The sequence below is a fragment of the Sturnus vulgaris genome, chromosome 9 (assembly GCF_052056855.1).
Source record: "Sturnus vulgaris isolate bStuVul1 chromosome 9, bStuVul1.hap1, whole genome shotgun sequence".
Lineage (NCBI taxonomy): Eukaryota > Metazoa > Chordata > Aves > Passeriformes > Sturnidae > Sturnus > Sturnus vulgaris.
In genome coordinates this window covers 21,132,618-21,156,575 of record NC_142251.1, presented here as the reverse complement: position 1 = coordinate 21,156,575, position 23,958 = coordinate 21,132,618, and the positions used below count along the sequence as shown (strand labels likewise).

The 23,958-nt window shown below is 37.4% G+C and overlaps 1 protein-coding gene across 13 annotated transcripts in view; it reads right to left on the bottom strand.

The window, feature by feature from the left end:
• The window catches only part of NTNG1 (netrin G1), a 155,172-nt gene that overhangs the window by 12,321 nt on the left and 118,893 nt on the right, over positions 1–23,958 (bottom strand). For 3 of the 13 annotated variants that reach the window (XM_014885354.2, XM_088170080.1, XM_088170079.1), the window contains exons 7-9: positions 23,256–23,315; positions 18,229–18,396; positions 12,680–12,817 (exon numbers count right to left, since the gene is read on the bottom strand). The exons of 2 other annotated variants lie outside the window; for them this stretch is intronic. In XM_014885354.2, coding sequence (XP_014740840.2) covers positions 12,680–12,817; positions 18,229–18,396; positions 23,256–23,315 — 366 coding nt within the window. The remainder of the gene's footprint in view (positions 1–12,679; positions 12,818–18,228; positions 18,397–23,255; positions 23,316–23,958) is intronic. 8 more of the 13 variants (XM_088170082.1, XM_088170081.1, XM_088170085.1 and 5 more) reach the window with 6 other exon arrangements.

Genomic DNA, 23,958 nt, shown 5'->3' with positions numbered 1-23,958 from the left:
GTGGAGGGCAAGGAAAGGCTGTCATTCCAGGTAGGATGAATTTTTGTAGGCCTGGAGCCTTGTGAAGAACAAACACTGGGGATACTCAGCAATGCAGCTTGCTCCATGAAGCAACAAGGCAAGCAGGGCTGGCAAGCATGGCCAGCCAGCACAGTGCCTGCTCAGGTTTCAGCACAGCCCCAGAGTGAAGTGAGGGTATGACAGGAGTGTGAAAGGCAAAGCTTTTCTGCTGTGAGACTGCATTTCTGAAGTGGTAACATGGCAGATCTGAGTGGGATGCTGGTTTTCTTAAGACTGCCAGAAAGCTATGGCATGAATAGCTGTTTCCCTAAAACAGCAGGAGGAGTGCTAAAGTGAAGTTGTTGGAACTGGAACAGAGGGGTTTGGGCTAACGCCAGGGCGGGTGGGAGTAGGTGAGGGAGGTGCTCAACAGAGCTGGCTCAATGTTTTGTATTTGCAAAACACTCAAGGTCCTTCTAATGGTGCACTGCAGCGTGGGCTGCAGCATCATCACTAAGCTGTCATGTTGCCACTGAATAAAAGATATAACTGGAGTACACTTCTCTAAGCATCTTTGCACTTTGTTTTAAATCAGTAATGGTTTAGCATGAACTAGCAAAGCTCTCAGGTCATTGCAGAAAAATTATTGCACTATATGGCTTTATTTTGACAGGTGGTGTAAATCTTGACCCAAATTTTCATACCTTTGCAGAAGTTATGCAGTGTACCTGACACCTTTCATATTTCTCCCCAGTTGTGTACCAAAGGGTACATGTGCAAACCTAATTGGAAGCTTTTCAAAGCATCCAGCTCAATTTTTGAGATGTTTGTGTTGCAGTACACTGTTGTAATCTGTCTCTAAGATATGTGGAATAGGATGCTCTTTCTGAGAGTGGAAGCCTCCTTGCAGAGAGCTGTGCTTTGCTGCATAATGTCAACATAATGGAGCTGATTTAAGGATACTATGCTTGCTCTCAATATGAATTTCCTTGCACTAACAGCCCCAGTTTAAATCTCATTGTGGGATTCTCCTGTTCCTGAAATCAGCAGGAAGTAAGTTAGATTTTTGAATTTTGTGAGAGTAAGTTGTCCTCCTTGAATGCTAGTCACTGCTTATTGCATCATGATCAAAATGCAGCTGCAGCTCTTTAAAGGAACAGCTACATGTGATGAAACTCTCTTTACACTTCTTGGAAATGAAACTTCTAAATTCTTCAAAGTAAGAGACTTAAAGTATGTGTACCATTCAGAGCTCAGTGGTGCAGCATCTCACTAACAGAACACCCTGCTGAACTGTCTCCCATGGGCTGCTATTTCTATACTGAGGACACTGGAGTTTGTTCCTCCTGCACTTGTCAGTGTATTTGGGCACTGGGTAGTGCATGTGGGGAGCAAACCTGGTAGCTCTGTATTTTAGCTCTTGTGTGCCTCGATCTGTAGCTGCTTGGTGTTGTTTCTTAAGGCTCACCTAAACACCTATTAAAGGGAGAATTCTTCCTCCAAAGAGATTATGGCTGAACTCCTTTTAACCTAGGAGTTTTGAAGGGCAAGAATAAACCCTTGGGTCTACTGGAAAAGGTTTTAAATTTAAGCAGGAAATACAATAAGAGAGGCTAGTGTTGGATACTGATTCCATGGACTGGAGCAATGTTTTGGGTTATCCCCAGAGAGATTTGTAAATCTGGAAAATACACATGAATGTCTAAAAAGTGTGAAAGATTTGGAAAACTATTCCACTCAGTCTCTAGGAAGGGAAAAAAGTGCATAAATTGATCTACAGACAAATGCAAATCAAAATATTGGCTCTAGATTCAGCCTGTGGTGTTGGTGCAGTTGTTACTACAAGGCTTTCCATACCCATCTGAACAAAAAGACAGACAAGTCAAGCAAGAAAAAAAAAGCATATAAAGAAGTACCTTTCCAAAATGGTTATAAAAATACAACATAATTTTGAGTGTAACGCTTTAGTCATCCTGAACCTCAGCTGCAGTGATGTTAATGAATACAGTCCCTTTAAAATAATTATTTCAAGTTGATTTCAGATACAAGTAGTCTTCTATAGAAATTAATTACCAACAACTGAATTACGATCAAATTCTTCCCCCTTATCTGTAGCATCTTTAGACTTTCAGCACTGTCGCTTCTCTTCTCACCTGAAGATTGCAGGTAACAATTTTATTAACAATTTTATTATTCTCTTTAGAAGCCAAGGTAATTATAAGAAGCTTGGCGTCTATCAAAAGTCTTTCAAAATGATTTTACCATTGACCAACATGAGAGAAAAACAGACCATAATCAACAAAACCATATCTCAAAATTGTGCAGAGTTGGGAGAAATCAAAACAGCAATGCTGTTAATATTTTGTGAACATCATGGTACTTTTGTATGGACTACGAGTCCCCTCTAAATTTGTATTGATGGAATCCTGTAAAGCTCTATTCACTTTCACAATGAATTTGTGCTATAACAGTAGTAGTCAAAGATCTGACAAAAAGCTGGACTGACATTTATGAGATCAAGCTTTTGTTCTTGATTTTATCATACCCATGTTCCTTGTCAAAATCTTTCCTTGCATGCTTAACCTGAAGAGGAATTTAAAATAGCTGGAAGGGCTGGCCCATGTCTCAGATGTATGGATCTGGGAGAAGATGATTATGCAGATTCTTATTAGAGAGAAATGCAGAATGTTTGCAGGTGATTTGGTGAGCTGGTTGTATTGGAGATGCAGAGTAGAGTGAATATTAAAAAAAAAAAAAAAGACAACTATTTAAAAGGATTTTTATAAAAATTACATCATTAGCAGCAGATTAAAAAAACTTTATAAGAAAATACATTTACAAAGGCTAAAGAAAAATGGTGCAGTTATTATGAAATGAAGGAAAAAGGAAAGAGTACACATTCTCACAACTGAGCTGTAAGAACAGGTTAATATACCAAGGTAGGCCAGAAATGATTGAGCAATTTAGTACAGTCATAAAAATTAGCCTATTTTTTGTCCTAAACATAGGAGAAGACAGACCTTCTGGAAAGGCTGTATGGAAAATAAATGCTTTTTAAGGTAGGAAAGGGAAAAATCTATTCACTATAGAAGAGCTTTGGGAGGTTACCAGACCTATGGTGATGGTGTCTGAAAGTTTATTCTAGCCATTATTTAAAAATGGAAGTAGTCTGTAGCATAAGATCACCAGGAGCAAATAATATTGGTCTGAGAATCTTTTTAATAATGTAGAAACAAAATTTTCACTGCTAGTTGTGATTTTCCTAATTTAATTTTTCTAATTGTCAAGATGGGCTTGATTAACTACAAAAAAAGGACCTGTGGCAGGTGTGATTTTTATAAAGATTTTCCAGGAGATGGAGAGGAACTAGAGACAGGCAAGTAGAACTTCTGCAGCAGGCAAGTTTAGAAGGAGCTGATGGGTTTTAACTTGCAAGGTGCTGACAGCCTCCACTAGCAGAATTTAAGTTCCTCCAGTGGTATTAGAAGTAAAAAAAAGCCTTTTAATTACACATGAATTTAATTTAATTATACATGACTAAATGGATGCCATGGAAGTAGGTATACTATGATTTTGTCCACCTGTAAATTTAAATTTTAAAAGACTAGCTTTCACTTTTGATGGATTTCAGAGTTATTTTAGGGCACACCTGATGTTGTGTTTCTGCTCTGAATTTAAACATTCTGAATGGATGCAATCCTAAAGCAATCAGCTTTTCTAATATCAGGTTTTTACTTCTACAGAGCTGAATATTGTAGTATCTAACAGCTAAGGAATTCAAGACCTTTTTTACATACTACTACTGTTTGACCCACTTGTTTAAAATATTTTGGATGTCGTGACAGTGTTTGTTATGAGTAATCTGTAGAGGTAGTGTTAAAAAATTTCAGGCTGAAGGTTTTAAGGACGTTTAGTCAAACTAAGGGAGTTATTATTTAGTATCAATAAATTGAGTACTTCAGCAAAGAATTTTTAATATAATCAAGACCTTTGAAGATCTGAGCTCTTAACTAAAACACTTAACAGTGGTGCCTTTTAACATTTCCCAGTTCACCCTATTTTCTGACCATTTTACCTGACTCATTTTAGAGCTGTCTTCAAAACCTTTTACTCCTGTGAGCCAAGTGTTTATCCTCATGATTCCATGCTTGTAGACACTGGAACACCTCACAGCAGAAACTAAAGCTGTTCTGACTTGGACCAGCACTCTCTATGTGAGCTTCAGACAGCAGAGGCATCCAACTGCTGGCAGGTGCAGCTTACAGATTTTCTCAGGCAAAGAACTCATCAGTATCTTTGTATTTAATTGGTCTTAGTGAGTCTTTCATCCACTAATTTCCCTAATAACTTCTTAAGACATTCATACTTTTGTTATCCAAATAACATTTTGTTATTTGGGCACAAATTTTGTATTTTGTATTTTGTTCTGGGCACAAGTTTACAACAACAACAACAATAATAATAGAATCTCTTTGTTTAACTGGCTGGTACTTGAGAGGAAGAATAAATGAATAATCATTTCCAATTCACCTTTTCCATAACATCTGTGATTTTACAGACATATATTTTATTTTCCTTCAATCTGTCTTCCCTTTCTTACACTAAAGAAATATAATCTATGTAATATCTCCTTTTAAATAACCTGCTTATAGCTGTGACAGCTTTTCATTCTACCTTCTATGGTGGTACAACATATCTGTATATCTATATCTATATATATATATATCTTTTCAATATCAGGACTTCATGATATCATGCAGTGTTCAGGAGATGGCCACATCATGAAGCTATATAGTGACATTGTGGTGTTTCCACTTCACTCTTTTCCTGTCTTAAAAATTCAATAATCTATTTACCTTTCTGACTGATAAAGAGCATTAAGTCAACATTTTCAATAAAATACCCTGAACTACTCTCAGGGTGACTTTTTGAAATGGTAAAGCCAAGTATCTGTAGGAACACATTACTCTTGAACACTTAATTTCTGTCACCCACACCTTAGAAATTCTTCTGAAGGTCTGTATAGCCACAATACCTTTGTAGTCTAAGCAAATGTATGCTTCACTCATTTTTCTAGCAGAATTCTATATGTGCAAGTCCTCATAGGACTGATTAGTATTTCCTGACATTTATTCTTAGCCTGTTTCTTATTAATCAAGCCATGATTATTCCATAAAGAAAAAAAGAAAAAAAAAAGAAAAGCAAAAAACACCCAACAGTTTCCATACTGTTGTGTTTGCACATGTGTAAAGGAAGTTAAAACAACAACTACTGAAGCCCTGATAATCAGCACGTGCTGGTGCCAGCAATGCTATCAGTCACATCAGTGCCAAGACAGGAAACCTTGGCTATCTTTATTTGCCTCAGGTCAGTAATTTTTATCTGCAGTTAAGTAGGATGGAGATTACTTTACTTACTCCTAAATGGTCCTTTTAAGGCCCCTTCATAAAAATGTCCCATCTGGGTGTGTCCGTGCTGCTATTGATCTCTTTATTCTGTCCTCATAAAAAGGCAGTGAGCAGGCAAATTACACTGAAGTTATGGCCACTGAGCAGGCTTAAAAGGAAAGTGTGACAGATTTTTCAGAGGAAAAGAAGTCCTGCTCATCACTGTTCAAATGAAGATTTAATAATTCATAACAACTGAGTTATAAGTTTCCCCTTCAATACGTTTCCAAATGTGAATAGATTAAATAGTAATTGCTATCAAGCTTTATGTTCTATTTCATGTACCTAATAAAAGTTTATCTAGTGGAGCTTACTTTGTATCTTTTTGATCTATTCCTAACTGACTGCAATATACTCTATTAAAATATTTATCATTGTGCTATCAAATATTAACCATTTTAAAATCATCTGACTGAAGAAAACAAATAATGTTACTTGCTTAAGTTTTCATGAATTTCCTGATATTTAGTTGTTCAGAACTCCCCTTGATATAGCACTAAAAATACACAAGATGCTACAAATTGTATTCACTCTTTTTGAATTGGGCTGTTTTAGAAATGCACTCTGCTCACATCCATCACCACTGTCTGATTTGGCTCTGCATGCAAAATCCTAGTTTTGTTGTCTGAAAAGTTATGATTCTGCTTCAGTACAAGAGAATATTAGAGAGTTGTTTTTTTTATAGGTTAGTGGATTTTAAAAACTATTTTAGGAGAGTACAGAATGGTTTTTTTTAAGGGTAACATTTTAAAGATGTTTCCTTGATTATCCACCTGCTCATCCTTCTGAAATTACGTGGCTTTGACAGGTAGAAATACTGGCAAGCTCCTAAAGCATAGAATGATCCAGCGATGGGGAGAGACGTGCCAGGGTTGCATGGCAGCCCAGCCCAGCCTGACTGGCTTCCATCCCTCCCCAGCTGAGCAGGTTATGCTCTCCCAGGGTGCCCCTGCTTGTTCAACCAGTGGATGATTCATATCACAGAACTAACATAACAGAAAACTATTCTTTTTTGGTTAGTGCCCTGCTGAGTTAGATCTGAAATCATTCAGTGAAAGGTCAAACAAGTGCCTGAGAGATTGCTAGGGGTGTGGGACTAAATAGTGGGGAATTGGGAGAAGAGGGATTGCAGCACTTGCAATTAGAGCAGCTTGGACAGCCGTGAAATAGCAGCTTTGAAGTTGACACTTGGGCAAGATCAAGAGAAGAACAACCTCTTTGCTCCATCCAATCCCTCACCTTGCTGGGGAAAAATTGTTCTGTTAAAGGTCAGGTGTATAAATGTTGCTACTGAACCATTTCTTTTTGCTTTGGAGAAAGCAATTCCTGATCCCCAGGTTATCAGAGCCCTGAAGAGCTGCAGTCTGTCAGGAGCCTGGTGCCTCTCAATAACATGGTAACTATGCTAACTAGTCCCCTCTTTTGAGCCTCACTCTCTGCTTGATTTTATTTACCTGGTAATTTCTTTGGCTTTTCCACACCTATTAACTAATTCACAACCCCAGCCTGCTCACAGAGGCCTTTCAGCACAGAGGCACCAAGATAACATCCTTGAGCTCTCCCCAATACTCCTTTAAACTATTGCTTCTGCAGGTTCTTCCATTTCCACAACATCCCACACACTTTGTAGGCAGCAGTGCTAAAAGCAGATTAAGGCGTGGTCTCCAACCTAGCCATGCTACAGGAATTATGCACATCTGTAAAACTCTCTGAGAGAGCATCTCACGTTTTTATCTCCTCTGTGCTCTTCATAGAGAAGAGATGCCTCACAAGAATTTCTGTTAATATTCAGTGTTTCTGTTCTGACATGTTTACTCTGACTAAAATATCTTCTCCCCAGAGAGAGATCAACTTTCCTTTTCTCCTTCAAATCTAGCATCTCATTAAAAAATAATAACATTGCATGATATTCATACTTTGGTGAACAACTTCTATGTATCCCAGTATCTGTGTGATTATTCAATGGGTTGTGTATTTTGGAAGGAGTGTATTAATAAGAACATTTGCCCTGTTGTTTCTGTTGTTTAAAAGAGCCCGTTTCTAAAAGGGTATCAGGATGGTATTACACCTATAAGTAACCAGCATGCTTCCCCTGAGGCAAGCAGAGCCAGTGTTTTGCATCATCTGAGGATCAGGTCTGATAATGCTGTAATTTCGTTTGTATTCTTGCCTTGCTTGTCTTCTGTAAACCATACTTTGCTGTGAGTTGCAGCAGTTGGATTCTGGATTAATGTAAAAGGAATTATTCTGGATTTAAATTTGGAGCCATTTGAAGGAGAGTCTGTTCCTCTTGCATCCAAACCCCTGTACACACAAACAATTTCTTTAGTCTGCATAAAAACCATGTAAAATAGGTATTTTGAAAGCATTATTTTGTGTATAAAGACCAGGGGCAGATGACTGTTCCCTGAGGACAACAATGCTCAGTCCCAGCAGAACTTTATCCTTTTCAGTAAGTTCTTTTTATATTTTACTTCCCTTCAGCTCCAAGTGTGGGAGTGTGCTTACCAGTATCAGCCTTGGCACCAAACTACACCAGAACTGAAAGTATGTACAGCACCTGTGAGAGTCCCACTGTATCCTGAGCAGCTAATAGCATTAAAACTGCTATTGGTAAAAAGATATAAAAATAGATAGGTGGATCTTCTATGGCTCCCCACACTAGCAGTTGCAATGGTGAACTGTAAAGCAGGGCAGCTTGATTCTGAATTTTTTTTTTTTTGTCTTTTGCCCTAGGCACAAGTTCAATGTGTAGGTATTGGATACATCAGTTTACAAGTGTGTAAAAGATCACTAACCTTCACTGGGGAGACAATTGCATTTATATGTATTTAATCTATCTAGAAAGAAGTGCAGGATTTTTTTTTTTTTTAAAAAGATTTTTAAAGAATTAAATGGTATGTCTTTTCCTCTTTTCTTGCTGAACAGTAAACCAAATCTTCCAAAAGCAAATGTTAATATAAGTTCCAAGTTTACAATTTCAAGTTTGATTTCCTTTGGCAACTCAATCTGCATGATGATTTTCATCAAATGCACCAGCTTCTAACATTTGTAACACATGATAAAATCCACCCCAAAAAAGCTCATATTTACATAATCATATAATAAGTTAAATGCATGCTGTGACAGAATATGAATAATCTGACAGGCTGCAGAGTAATACAAGTTTAGTCTGGAAGACAGATACAAGCACTGAGTCCAATCTGAGCATTGAAGGTCAGAGTGCAATCCTTTGCCTGCTTCTATTTAAATGAACAAAAAAGGGTAACACGAGATTGTTCAGACCTTGATATAAGGCATCTGGCTGAAAACTCACTTGCTAATTGTTTAAGATTAGCACCATTGAGCCAAGATAATTTAAAATACTGATTGGCTATGGGGTGCCAGCTACCCTTGGTAACTCTCAATCACTCTAGGCCTTCGTAGTGCTGTGGGTTCAATGTGCTTATTTGGTCTCTGTATGAAGGGAGATAGAGAATAATATTAGTCATTGAACCTTCCCTCACCTTTTCCCCTGTGAGGAACATGCCTAATGAAAATTCGAGCTGTGCTGCCAAACTGATATTGGCAAAAGAGTCACTTTTTCTTCGCCTGGTTGGATAAATATACAGCTGATTTTGGAATCAATGCTTCTCTTTCTGAAATTAGAAGATGTTACTTTAAAATGCCGCTGTATGTATGCATTGGACTTTAGTCACCTGAAATGTCATGGCCAAGAAATATACGAGATGGAAGACTGTGAGGAGTAAATGTAGAAATCAAGTGAATGCTCCTATTTAATATTTTGGCTGTGTTTAAATGTTTTTTGCCTTTTGATACAGGTTCTTTTTATCAAAAAACACTATGCTCAGTTTAAAACTAGCCGAAATCAACTGTAGTTGCAGGTTAAATTTCTTGCCAGGCTTGGAGCCTTCAGTTCTATTTTAGTGTTCATTTTTAAAGGAAATCGTTCAGTTTCTATAAAATAGAAAAATCAAATATACACTATGCTGTGTAATTTCTCATGTTCCAGGAGTTCTAAAAGGGTTTCAGGACCAAACTGTTCTGTTCTGAATTCATTGCCTGCGCTTTGATCTTGCTGGTGAGAAATCCATTGTGGCTATGTGGCAGGGAGGCCCCGCTGAGCGCAGCGCGTTCCCCGCACGCCCAGCGCCTGCAGGGGGCTGGGGAGGGCTCAGGAGCTGCGCCAGGCACAGCCACATCCATTGTGCCTCTTCTTCTGAGGGCAGCAAACCTTCCTGTACCAGCCAGACCCCGCTGACCGCCACGTCTCTGCAGCACGAACCCTGAATGCAAGAAGATAACAGCTGCTATCGCAGTGCTTTTTATCTGGGAGGCAAAGTCTAAAATTGCATCTGACCTCGGTGTGCGCAGAGACGCCAAGCAAGGAGCGCTCTGCCTGGATCCTCAGAGGGTTTAGATTAAATCACTAAGAGTGAGGTACCTAAATAAATAGTTCTGAGGATAATAGCTTCTGTGACTTTTACTTTGTGTGGTACAAAGTAGACTCCAAACTGTAATTTATCAAATGATATATTGCGGGTCTTAGAAAACACAACTCAGCTTTTGTGTTGTTTTTTCCCTAACAGGTTTACTAATGTATAAAATTATGACACTCCATTTACTTATAGAATCATGCATGTAATTTAACTAGCTGTAGTATAGATTTAAATTGTTTATTTATAGCTCAAGCTTCTGTTTGCCCTAGGTGAATGGTTTTCAGCAACAAAAGTCCATAAGAATAGAATTTCTTAAGAATGCCAATAGCCTATGTGTAACAAAAAGTAAACAAGCACATATTGGTCTGTTGAGTGAGTGTGTATATCCATCTTTGCATATCTATGTTCCTGTACAGCACAGGCTTAGGGAAAAGCAGATCAAAACCACATGCTACGTGTCCAGACAAATAATCTTTTTGAGCTTTGCCAAGGCAACAGAATGAGTTCTTATTTTTCTTGTATATTGGGGTCTGTTTGCTTGCCCGGTCATTTGTTTAGAATTCAATGGGAAAATAACAAAGCTAAAACTGACACAGTACTAAATTAAATTAATTGGAATTCTGTTCCTCCATGATAAGACTTGAAATGAGATTTAAATCAGTGTGTGGTTGGTAAAACATGACAATTCGATGTCTGTTCCATAAAACTGACAACTGCATCTAGTTGTTTTTCTTTTGAAATTGATCAGATAATTTGTTCAAACTTGGAGAATATCTGACAGTAACACAATCAGACTGAGATTTGTTCAGAAAATTACAACATAGTGAGGGGAACTCAATTAGTTTTGTCAGCAAATATAAAGGCACTAGCTTGCATTTTCAGAAACTGTCCAAAGCTTTTACAAATACTCTTGATTCAGCTAAAATCAAGCTAATTATATGCTGGGCTCAAAAAACTCCTCATTAAAAGAACATTATTTGTCTTATAATGTCCAAACTTGAAAAGATAGGAAATACTGAAACTAATAAGTAATTGCTTTGAGGAACTGGTGTATATATATTACTGTAAAATTTGCTCAACAGTCCTCCAGCCTTATTCAGTATCTCAGTTACTTAATATATTTTTTAAACCCACTGTGTGGACAGACACAGTGTTAAGTTTTCTTCATTCAAATTCTGTGCAGAGAACCATACTGATTTTTGTTTTTGTTTTTTTCCCCTTGTAGTTTGGGTCCCTGCAATATTTCCAATGCTTCACAAATTCCAACGGTTATTTTGCCAGTATCGAGGACAAGGTACAGAGTGGTGACAACCTTCTGCATATGGAGTGGAAGGCAGTGGGAGACCACTTATTTCTGACTGCATTGTTTGGGAGATAACTAGGATCTGACTTGGTGAAGAATTAGTAATAGAGAACTTGTGAAACTTGAAACATTATTTCACCTGCTTTCTGCTGCAACTCTAACTACCCAATAGTTTTGTGAATCATAACTCAAGTAGAAGCAACTGGAAAATGAGAACACAGTCAACAATTACACGTGAAAAGTATGGTTTAAATGCCCTGCCACATACAAACAGGAGCTTGCTGGTAGAAGCTGAGGAAGTCCTGTTTTCTCAGGTTACACTGAACAGTTTTGCCCAGGCAAGCTTCTTTTCTCTTCATGTACCATCTTTAATGCTAATTGGTTAATTATAACAATATTTCCTGAAATTATCTGTTGGCTTTCTTTCCAGATCTAATTTATTGAGTTGTCACCAGTCCAGCTTTTTTGATTCAGAGGTACTCATCACTTGGAGAGACCGTGGTAATCTCTAGCATTATTGGTTTTTTTAATTTATTATATAAGATTTGCATTTGATTCTGAGTATTTAGAGCATTTGTATGGCTACTGACCAATTTTATACTATTTGTCTAATTGGTGTCAGTAATTACATTTTCTTGTGTTTATCAGTCTTAAGAATCAAAAGCAAGCTCTTGTAGAAATGTTTTTCATGTGTGTGTGTTTAAGAATGCAGAGAGGCAGTGAGAAAAGGTCAAAGAAAAATGTGAGAGGACTCTCCAGAGTTTCTGGAAGTAGATGATCAAAACTGTTATAAAGAATAAATCTTAAGAATTTACTACAAACAAAATTTGCAGTAAAAGTCTGATCCTGTATATACTGAAGTGATATTTCTACTCACTTGTTTACAAGGCCCGTTAACCAGAAGAGAAGCAAAATACATAACTAAGCATTGAAACATGTGTTCTAGTACCATTTAAGGAAAATTTCAGCTCTCATTTTTAAGGATATGAAGTATACTTCCATTTCCCCCAACCATTAGCTTTCATCTAGTTTTCACTAATTATTACAGGTACAAGCCAGTGTTTTACAGTTATTGTCCAGGGATAGTTTAAAGGTATGAAAGCATATTAACTTAGTCAAGAAGCTGAAGTTTAGGACAGAAAAAAAGCGAACATGCAGAGAAATCAATTCTTTTAGTAGGAATTCTGAATTTGGAAGTAATTTGCTGTTGTTTTAGTATACAAAACTTCACAGTTGCCAAGACGTGTATTTACCTATGGCAGCGGGAGCTCCTCCGGGTGTTAGTGGGAGAGAGAAAGGGCCCTGAAATGCATGGAATTAAATGGATGGCACAGCCAGTGCCCCCAGCTGGGAGCCTCCCGAGGTTCATTATGGCACTGGTAGAGCCCAGAGCTTTTGCTCGTTCTCTGCTCCCAAGAATTGGCACATGACAGCACACGGACGGGAGGCAGCGGAGCTGCACGACAGGGGCGACTCTCAGAGTTACTTACGTTGACAGCCCAAGCTGTGCCAGATATATCCCGGCAGACATTTATCACATTTAGGCCCTGATGTTCCCTCCTTACACTCACAAAATCCTCTGTCATTACAGCGATCATGGACTGAACCAAAAGGGTTACAATAACAGTCTGCAGAAACAAGACAACACATACACACTGGATTCAGGTCTACATGTGGAGATAATTCATTCAATACCAATAAAGGGTGCATTTCCAGTGCTAAAAGTAAAGGAAGACTGTCTATTAAGGATATCTAGAGTAGTGAATATAATTACTACATGTCCATTTATTTGTTTGCACATATCATTTCAGGAAGAGGTGTTTTATGATGCAAAGAGAAAAAGTAAACAGAAAAGATATAAAGGCAGAAGATACCACGGTCTTTGAGGGTAAGTGATTGTAACAGATTCTCTTTGGCAAGAATATTTTTGACAATTTAATGAACATTAGAAAAGCTTTGTATAGTATGGATATATCCATGTGCCATCAGGGTGAAACGTTTCACTTTATTAAAATAGGCTTATCTCTATTACTCAATATTTTCAGAAGTGCTGGATGTCTTTATAGGGCTATATAAATGCACTTTACTTATTTCCAAGATAGTCTTCCTTTATAGGTTTGAGCAGTATAATAATTTATGTGAATATTTGCCATTAAATTGATGAGATTGTATTTATCAGTGACATTAATAAACCTTTTGCGTATTCTGCAATGAAAAGCTTGAGGTGAGCACTAATGTAATGCAAAACCTTTAAGAACAGGCTTTCTGCAGCCATTTTAATTTCTCTCACCTCCCAGCGTGCAGATGGAAAATGCAGTGAGGCTCATTCCCCGCTATATATTTTTCACATGTGTTCAGCTAATTAAAGAATAAGTAGGGTAACACATTTCCTCCCACAACACTTACTCTGTTGTTCATTCACAGCCCTTTTCTTTAATATGATTATAATATCTGTGTTCAGCTTTCAGCCAGCTGAACAAAGGCAAGGAGCTCTCAGAGCTCATTTTTGGCACTCCTGTTCTTCACCTTGGTTATTTAGATTTCTTTTTTTTTTATTGTTTTCAAATGAAGGATTATCTTATTTGTATGTAGACCCATGTAGACCCAGAGTAACTTCACTATTAACTGAGACCACAGACACCTTTTGGAAGCATCTGATCTCTGCTGCTTCCTGATTTGGGGTAACCTGATTGGAGTCTGGATTTATATGTCTGTGAATCAGAGTTACTTTGATGACTACATCTGGCAATTGTTCCCTAGCATTAGGTTAAACCTCAGTGGTACCATTAAAGAAAAAATGGAGTTGAACTAGGAAGTTACATATGTATATATCTCCAATGAAAAAAATAACAGGAAAAAAATTACCAGAAAGACATTTGTCATCTGTTGTCTCACTGTTTATTAACTATAAATTACAGATGGCACTTTGAACATTTGGGATGTTGAAGAAGCATAGTTACCTTTGGCAAAAGGGTTCCACAATAATAATAGAGTCAATTAACTGGCAACATTCATTAATGAAGCGGAAAACTGACATGCCAAAAATACTGTGCAAGGCTGAGTATTATAGCAAAGTGAGTGCCATTTGAAAAGCTAGGAATTCTGATGTTAATCAGATGTATCAAATGTTTATATAAACAGGCATAGACTTGAGATACATTCTGAATGCAGGAAGTAAAATTTGCTTGAAGAGTGTTTATAGAAAACCTTGAAAGACAAAAGCTTGGAATTACATTAAAAACAGAGGGCCCAATTCTTGTTAAAAACAGCTTTGTTAGACATAATGAAGTTACGGTGATTTAAACAATTATTTGTGTAAGAAATGTATGTCCTGTGATACTGGATGTTATGCTAAATTTTCCAGAGAACAAAACCCTGAACCAGTGAAACCTTTTCTACTGAACTCTATCACATAAGCATGTAGGAAGTTCCAGGCCCATCTTGTGCTATTGAAGGGAAAGGAAATAGTAGAAACAAAGCTTTTAGCCAGGCCTTTTTGCAAAATTAGTAGATCTAATCAGAATACCCAACAGACTGATTCTAGCTTCTATCTTTCCCAATTGATACCACAGTAATATAACCTACAGAGGCCCACACAACATTCAGGGTCATTGTCCAACACAGTATCATGGGTTGTGGAACACTTCCCAAGGCCTACCAAATACCTCAGACATGAAAAATCTCAAAGATCACAATTTCAGCGTGCCACATGGAGGCAGTGAGTATCTCCAATGCCCTAACAGCAACAGGGCACTAAATAACACTAACATTCCCAGATCACCCCAATAAGCAATCCACATATAGGTTCCAGGGTGGGGGAAAAAGCCCCTGCAGATCTGAACCAAGAAAGAATTTTCATCCTAACCTCCATCTGGTAACTACTTGTAAGGACAGGAAGGTAAGAGAAATTGCAACCTGTTCTCTGGGGTTCACTCTATCAGTGTGATGCTTCAAACAAAGCACAATGAAAGTAAATAAAAAAGGAGGTGGAGAAATGGGCTGAGGCTTGCAGGCTTGCTGCTTACCAGTCTGGGCTGACAGAGGCTACAGGACAAGCCCCAGGATTCACTTAACCACGTGTCATTAGGGCTTTTAGTGCTAAGTGAAGCCTAAGCCTAATTGACTGCAAGGGTGGCTTTGTTAAAAGTGTGACAGCAATCACCAGTTCAGTATTCATGCTGTGAGGCAAAGGCCATGTTTTATTACTCTGGGTCTACTTGGTGGTTTCCATGCTATCCTTGCTTGTCAGTGTGTGCATTCACTGAAAGTTACTAGGGCTTTATCAAGAAATTAAAAACTCTTCAAGCTGTAAATTCTTCTTCACACCGAATGAGTAATTTTAAACTTCAGAATACCTTGATTTATTCTGAAAATGTAGTTGCCCTGTAGTTAACATACAAATCCACAAATTTTTGGTATTTCATTTTAGGAAATAAAATCTATTTTTCTTCTAAAGAAATTAAGGGCATCAAGAATTTAAATTTAAGCCTATTGTATAATACATTGCATTTGGCTCATTGGTAAAAACCTCAGTATTTGAATTCTTTAGTCTTAAAAATTAAACATTTTACATTTTCTCAATTGATTTAGAATCAGCTAAGATACACAGATTTGTTATCCATGTACTTACCATATGTATTTCTGAAAACTGTGAAGCAGTTTTGGTAAATCAGAGCCAAAGCCCTATTAGCTGCCATTAAACTAGCTCATCCAAACATTTATTACCTTTCTACATATATGGCTGAAGAGGAAAGAATTAGCCTGAAAAAATGACTTTCATATGGGAATAAGACTTGCACATATCACTGGAAATTGCTTCATGCCAACATTTCACTTGTAGTTAAACCACAGAACACTGCTTTGAAACTCAGAGAAAAGAGAAATGAGCGTTTCCAATAGAGCAAGACTGTGCTTGACCTAGAAGGGTGGAGAATCCATCAACTCTCTCACAGGTGAAAATACTCCATGTTTTGCCCAATTAAATCTTAGGAGCCCCAGCTCAAGACAGCACTTTAAGAACAAATTTCTCTGTTTCCTGAAAAGTGCATAGGTGTCTGTTCACTTCATTGACTTTACACAAGAAGGAAAGGCCTCTTAAGTTGGCAAATCAGCTAGGACACATACACTGGGAAATGTACATTTTGTATGGTAACTGTGATCCTGAAAACCTAGTCCAGAATGTTTTTTATTTAAAATCAATTATCTAAATTGTAGCAAACCAAGGTTTGATCCTATAGTTGTTTCACATGGTACAATTCTCATGGGAGTCCAAGAGAATTCTGCTTGCATTACAGTGGAAAATCAGCAAATGTTTCACATTGCCTTTTTTTCCCCAGACTCTTGCTAAATAAAAGATTAAAAAATTTTATTTCCTCATTGTCTTGGCAATTTCAAATTGCACAGTTGTCTTACCATGACATTTAAAATATATCACTCATAAACTAATTTTAAAATTACTTATTTTTGGCTTTTTGTTTACTAACTTACTAACTTCTTATGGAGCCGCAGCTGCTGTCTTAGCATTTCAGTGTATATGGGAAAACAACATACTGAATGAGCTGATGAAAAATTCCAAACAGACTAATTTAGTCGTATTCATTAGGCCTATTTAGGCAGCTGAAATTATACAGCCCTGATGTCATACCAATGATGTCTGTCATCTACATCAAACAAATATGTGGGACAGTAGTTTTTTTCCAATAACATTTGATTGTGTTAATCTCCTCAGCACAGTCATGCTTACAGAAAATCATGACTTGCCTACTAAAGTTCTTATTAGCTCTGACTAATTACTGGCAAAGGAGATCATGCATTTCCTGAATGCATTGCCAAGCAAAGTTAAAAGAAGGACACATGAAATGCAGTGCATGGATGGATCTGTGTGTTTATCAAAGGATAAAAATGTAAATCTGTCAAGTTACAAACTCAAACAAATAATAGCAACCTAAATAGTTTCTGGCTTGAATCTCAGCAATGGATTATAAATGTATTAAAATATAATTTATTCACCCGTAGTCTATTTCGGTTTTATAGTATCTGCTAATTACTCTTTGCTTCCTGGAAGATGGAAGATGAAAATCCAGAACAAGTCCTACTGATACTTATGTCTATAAGAAATATTATATAATTAAATTCTCCACCTCTGTATTTGTTATTAGAACAATGTCTTTAGTGGCTATCTGTTAATTACTGCCTATTGTACAAGGTTCCCTTTATTGATTATTTTCAGGCTTCACCTAAAGTGTCCTAACTTTGCTGTATACTGTCTGTGGTGACATGAGAACAATGCATATTCTTCTAGGGTGATAAAGATCTTAAATTTTTTTCCTAATATGCTTTTCTTATTATCTTCTGACATTTTCTCTAATTCTGCACTTTGAATATTTATAGCAGATGCTTGTTCTAAAGCACTGTTTTCACCTAGGAATCCCTTTTCTAAATTGATATCATGTCACACTGATTTGACAAATACTATTCCTAACCTCATGGGCATTATTTCAGTTCCTCCTCTAAGTAGAGGGGAGGTAACACTGAATTTACAACCCTATGTCTGGGAGCAGAATTAGCTGTAACATGTTTTTGTGAAATTTAGTGAATAAAAGGAGTTAACAGAGATCTCTCCCCACGTCCTCTTGATGCAGCTGGCAACTTTTGTAGATCTCCGGGAAAGTATTAAGGAGTCTGTAATTGCAAAAATCAGATTGGGAACAGGTATTTGAGACTCAACCCCTTAATTTTCATGTGCAACCCCAGTGTGGCTCTCTCCTGTGTAAGGGACAGCACATTGAGCTTCTCAGGGGCTTCTGGGGAATGAGTACCCAGGATCCGTAGCCAGAGAGGTTCGTCATCATTTACAGATTCAAAATGCCTCCTTGGGGCTACCAGGGCAATAGAAATGAGGTGAGAAGTCTACACAGATGTTCTGATCCATTGAAAAAGCTCATTCTGGCTCAAGTGGCAAGTAAGCAGCAGTGGTCCCTAGCGGCTGCCAGGAGCTGAAAAGGCACAGAAGAAAAGGCGCAGTTATCCCGGGACTGACCTATGCACACATTTTCATCGTCCAGCTCTGCAGAAGCATTTCTGAAGTAGCCCAGCCTGCATAACTCGCAGTGCTGACCTCTAGTGTTGTGCTTACAGCTCACGCAAATGACCGTATTGAGCAGCTCGATGTAACTGCACCGGTTGGAGTGCCCGAAGCATTCACAGTCTTTCAAGGAAGAACAGAAATGTATACAGAGTGTATACAGCAGCAGAGTAATAGCACATTACATGCTTAGTAAAAATGAACCATGAGCAGAAGTATGAATGAATGGCACATACATGTTAATCAATGTAACATGGACAGCAGCAGATGTTTATCTGCAATGGAAGTGGAGCTGGTTTCAGGCAGGTTAGCGTGACCCGACAACCATGGCATGACGTCGGAGGTTTGGCTGTTGTTGGCAGACCTGATGGAACTGAAGCATTTGCAGTTGTAAACCTTTCAGGGTTACTGGAGGCTCAGTTTCCGCTGAGAGAAATGCACGTATTTTTGCACATTTGAGATGAGTATAAATCAAGACCCGGGAAAAACCTCCTCATATTAACAATGCTAAATTCAGTGGACAAAATTGTCAAACTTAATTATGATTAAATCCACAATTCTAAGTAAAATAAAAGCTTTTTTTTTTTCCTTTTCTTTTTTCTTTGACAGAAATGGCAAGTATTCAAAATGCTATTGAACTTGGGGGTGCTATAACTGGTAGGCACCTTGAGAACCAGTGTGTTTTACTCCATGGAAAAACAAATCTCTAGTTTGACAATTTTGGCCAACACCTCCTAAAACAATTAACAGTGAAGAAAAGGAAGGAAGACAGTTATTGGAGAACTACATCCACGGTATTTTTGAGGTAAGCATTAACCGGATTTTGTATTCTGAGATGAAAAACAGTTGGACCAGAAAGATTATGAAAATTCTGAAATGTGTACTGACTAGAAAGCATGCTTACTGCAGCCATCTGAAATGAAGTTGGCATGACAGCCACTGAAAAAAACCCCCTTTATTACATATAGAATGCTAGTGCCTTTTAGTCTTTAATCACAAGCAATGCTTGGCTTTATGCAGAACAAAGAAGAAATCAGAACTGTATCAATAATATTATAGAAGATGCAGCTCTGCTTCTTGTAGAACACTTGTGTAAGCCTGATCACTCAACTCTTGGGATTATGAGCCCAGAATGAATGCAGGAAAGGTTACTAGGATGATCAGAGAAGTTGAGTCTATTTAAAAAGTGAAGACTAGGAAAATTTGTCTTGTTTAGTCTAGGAAACTGATGATAGAAGGCAAAGCACACTGATGCTTTACAGATGTAGTTTATTAACTGGTAGAATAAATTACACTATGTTTCCTGCAATAATGGAGCATTGGATGCAGTGACTTGGAAGGGCTTTGAGGTCTCAAAGTTATCTTGTAATGAGATAAAGCTAATTTAGCAGAGGGTGTAAAATGTTTTCATATATGATAGAGGCCAAGTCCCCTGTGCTGTTTTTCCTCTGATATACTCCAGCTTATGCTGGGACACCTGATCATCCCCCTGATTGGTGGAGTAGGGCATCACATACAGTATTTGAGCCCATCTGTATTTTGTAAAAAAACAACAGTCCCAATACATGTTTCTGAGTATGCTCTGCACTCCTAATACATGGATATTTCTTTAGCTTTTGTGTGATGTACTGAACTGTAAATAGATTGCACTGCAAATAGATAAAATTTTTTTAGACACTTAGCACAACATGTGTTTCAGTCTTGAGAGCTGCCTTTCTGCTGCCGAAAACATTAACCCATTTTACATATACACATTTTAGTTTTATATAATTACATATATTTCTTGTTCTCTTCAATGTTGTTCTGCTAAACCAATGTGTTGTGGTTCGTGCTAATCTGGTAATTTTGATGCCAGTAACTGCTGGAATAGAGGAAAACATTTGGTGTATCAGTCTCAGTATGTTATCACTTGACACAATTGAGTAGGGAGGAAAAAAATGTAGATGTTTGTGGTCTTTTGCAGCTGGTCAGTCTGATTCAGCATCTCAGCCAGCCACCCTGCAGCATTTCCCCCCAAGTATATCCATCTTGCTCAAGTGAAAACTGCCTGTGTGGAACAGACGAGATCTAAAAGTGGAAACTAGCACTAGCAAACAGGAGTCATGGAAAATTGGTGTGATTATGTTTATGTGTTTGATTTTTAAAGTAAGCAAGACAGACTAGTGATAAGCAATCTCATCTTTCTGAATCTTGGATTCAGAAGCAAGGCTGTCAGTCTTTCTGTCTGACAAAGGACCTGTCTTCTGCTACCAACAGAGAATTTGTTTTGGTGAGATAATACTGTATTGGTGTGTTGTTCAGACTTGTTGCTAAACACTTTCACACTCCAGGTGAATTTAGAAGAAATAATTTGCCTATATACTATAAAGAAAAGCTGACTATGCTACATTATCTTTTGTATTTAAGGCAGCAGAAATATATTGAGACTAGTTCATGAATGAATGCACTACTTCCACTGTGAAACTGCAATACGACCTTCAATAATATTACTACTACACATAATTAGCCATTACAACAGCACAAAAATCAAAGCTGCACATTAAGCAATTCACACTGTAACACAAGGCCTGCTCTGAGTTATAAAGAAACATCTAATAATTATGAAGCACGTGGATATATGCATATGCTCCAAAATGTATGTAGGACTGCTCAAGTTGAGACGTGGGTCATCAATACAAAAGGTAAACAATGAGACTAGTTCTTAAACTTGGTTGCATTTCTATGGGTCTTGCTCTTTTGTAACAACTGTGCTGTGTGAAACAGTCTGTCTCAAAGTTAACTAATGCTAAGGTAAAGGATTGGTCTAGGAGTCTTGATCAGACTAGTAAATGCTATATGGTGTAGAAAAAAACACAGTTAACTCGAAAACAGTCCAACATCTGATCAAACATTAGCAATGGCATAAGGAAAAAAACAAAGAAATGGCAAGTAAAGATTAAAACAATTTTGTGATAACTCCCCTGCCTCCCCACCACGTTGTTAGTGCAGTAATTTTTTGCTGTTGGCCTGGTCAGTGAATCATTTTTACACCTCTCTGTGCTTACAAAAATAAGCTATGCAAAAAGTCCTCCTATGATCGAAATGGAATTACTTTCTCTGTGGCTACACGAGGTGCTACCCTAAACCACTCAAACACAGCACACAGGATTGCATTCAGCACCAGCTGGGAAGCTGTCAGTGCTGTATGGCCCTTCCAGCCTATCGTGGTTCACCTTAACCAGAAAGTATTCTGCTTGTTAGACCTGTCAGAAGCACAGCTTAGGGTCTTTAGGCACACAGCTCTGGCCAGCAGCCTAAAGTACTGTCACGCACTGGCAAAGTCATGCAATCACTGAAGGAGATGGGGAAAATAGTATCAAAATCAGGCTGCACATGGTTTACCAACCATTGTGAAATGACATGAGCTTCTTACAGTGATAGAAAATGCTGCTTTCAGTTCTGAGTACCACATGTCAGAAAAGACACAGATAAGTTGAATAACAACAAGGAGTGAATGGTTCAGAAACTAAAATCTCAGAGAAGTAAGGATAGCTAGATAGGTTTAATGTGAAGGAAAAAGGAATTGCCATGTTAGATGTGATCTTTGTTTTTGTCTGATTCAGGAACTGTCAAATCCCTTGCAAACTCACAGAAGCTTTGACTCTGAGCCTCCCTGACTATTTTTCAATGCAATGATTTTATTGAAACAATCTTGATTCTGTTGCAGAAAGCATAATAAAATTACCCACTGAAGCAGGCTTATGAAGCTGATAATCTAATTGTTTTGTTTCTATAAATTGAACACTTTCCCCACATTCTAATGCTATGCACTTACATCTTTGAGATAACATACTATTATTGTGGGGACAAGGTTCAGCTGAAGCTTCAGCTATGGCCATTAAAACATGAAATGTCATCACATGAAACAATGATAAACATACATGGAAGGGTAGCATCATTTCTAAACTAAGACAGGTTGCATGAGACAGCTATCAGTGTCACTTTTTAATTAAAAGCACAATGCATATTTCAACAAAAGTGCATTCACAAATCATTAAATTATTTTTTCTTTTTCATTTTCCAGTCACTTCGTGTTCCTCCTCCACACACTAAGGCAAACAAAGGAGATTTCATTGTAACCTTAGAAATTACCTTCTTCATAACAAACAGTATGGCTCATTACCATGATCTCATCAAATGGGTCAAACTAAGTTCAAACATTTCTTAATAACCCCTTTCCTTGTTAATATGTATTTCATGAATAATGAGATATTCACAATAGCTGCAGAAAGACAAAAACATCTTCATACATACTCTTTACAGATAAATTGATGAGGAAAAACAATGAAAAGATCTCAGGGTTCAGACTGTGAATGACAGATATGCAAATGAAACAGGTTGCCTGTAAGTCAGAAAGAATATTGGCGTCCTTTATTATGTCCATAAAACTCCATTATTTTGATAGAACACTGGAACATCAGTTCAAAATGTAATGCCTACACTCTGAATTTGCACACTTACATTAAAATGAAGACATAAGGCACACTTACAATGCATTAAACGACACAACAATGCATTACATTCCATGGCATTTACAGATACTTCTTGAGGACATGGACAATTGATGTTTTATGGATTGTTTGCCCTCAACTAATCTGCTTATATTTCCTCTTTTACAATTTGTGCATATTACTGAGGAAAACAAGACTCTAGTAAACATTTGCTTTCTAGGCAAGGATCTGAATAGTCATATTCATACATTTAACTCCTTTAAAAATAAATGCCATGTCATTTTATTTGCCACCAACAACTGTCTAAGAAGCATATTTATTTTTCTTTGTATGGCTTATGTTTATGTGACTTAATGCTTCTGTTGTATTCAATGAAGATGCCTCACCAGTAAACTAATGGGTACACTCCACAGATATTCCAGATTCATACAGTGCAATGTTTTCACAACACAGAGCACTACGGGATCACTGTATGAATCCCAGAATTCCTACCTCTCTTGTGGTTTGCAACTTGAACAGAAGAAACAGTTGACATAGCTAATTTGGGAGCAACTGGATAGGTAATAAAATGAACAGCAAATTAGAAGAAGTATCATATAGGAACAAATCAAAATATTAAAATAAACATCTTTATTCTCTAACTTTTAAATTTAACAACGGTTATTTTTTTGAAAGCAAAGGGTAAAGTTACAGAAAATGAGTTATACACTATCAATTATTGAATCATTTGAGCTGTAACATCCAAGATCAAGACAGGGAATGTAATTCACATCTATGCACTTTGGCAGTTTCGTGTTAGAGGTTACTTGGTAGTGTCTCCCAATCCATGACAAATGACTGTATGGTAACCAGAGTGGTCTGAAAAGCGTTTTATTGAATCTGAATGCATATTGATTCTGGCCAAATAGTATCAACCTAAGCCCCACAATAAAATAATGAGATATAGGCAGATTTCTGGAATCATTCTTTTCATACACTATCCTTAACTAAAATATTTAATCTACACTATATGTTAAACACTGTAACAATATGCTGCAAACACACCAAAGCTGAATAGAAATGCTTTGAAGTTTTTGTGTTTTGTGCTCCCTACAAAAACATCAAAACTAAATTTACTTAAACTCTTATTTTTGGGGAAGAAACACTATATAATTCCGTGCTGTTCAAGATGTATTTTGCAATGAAGTTAGGTCTT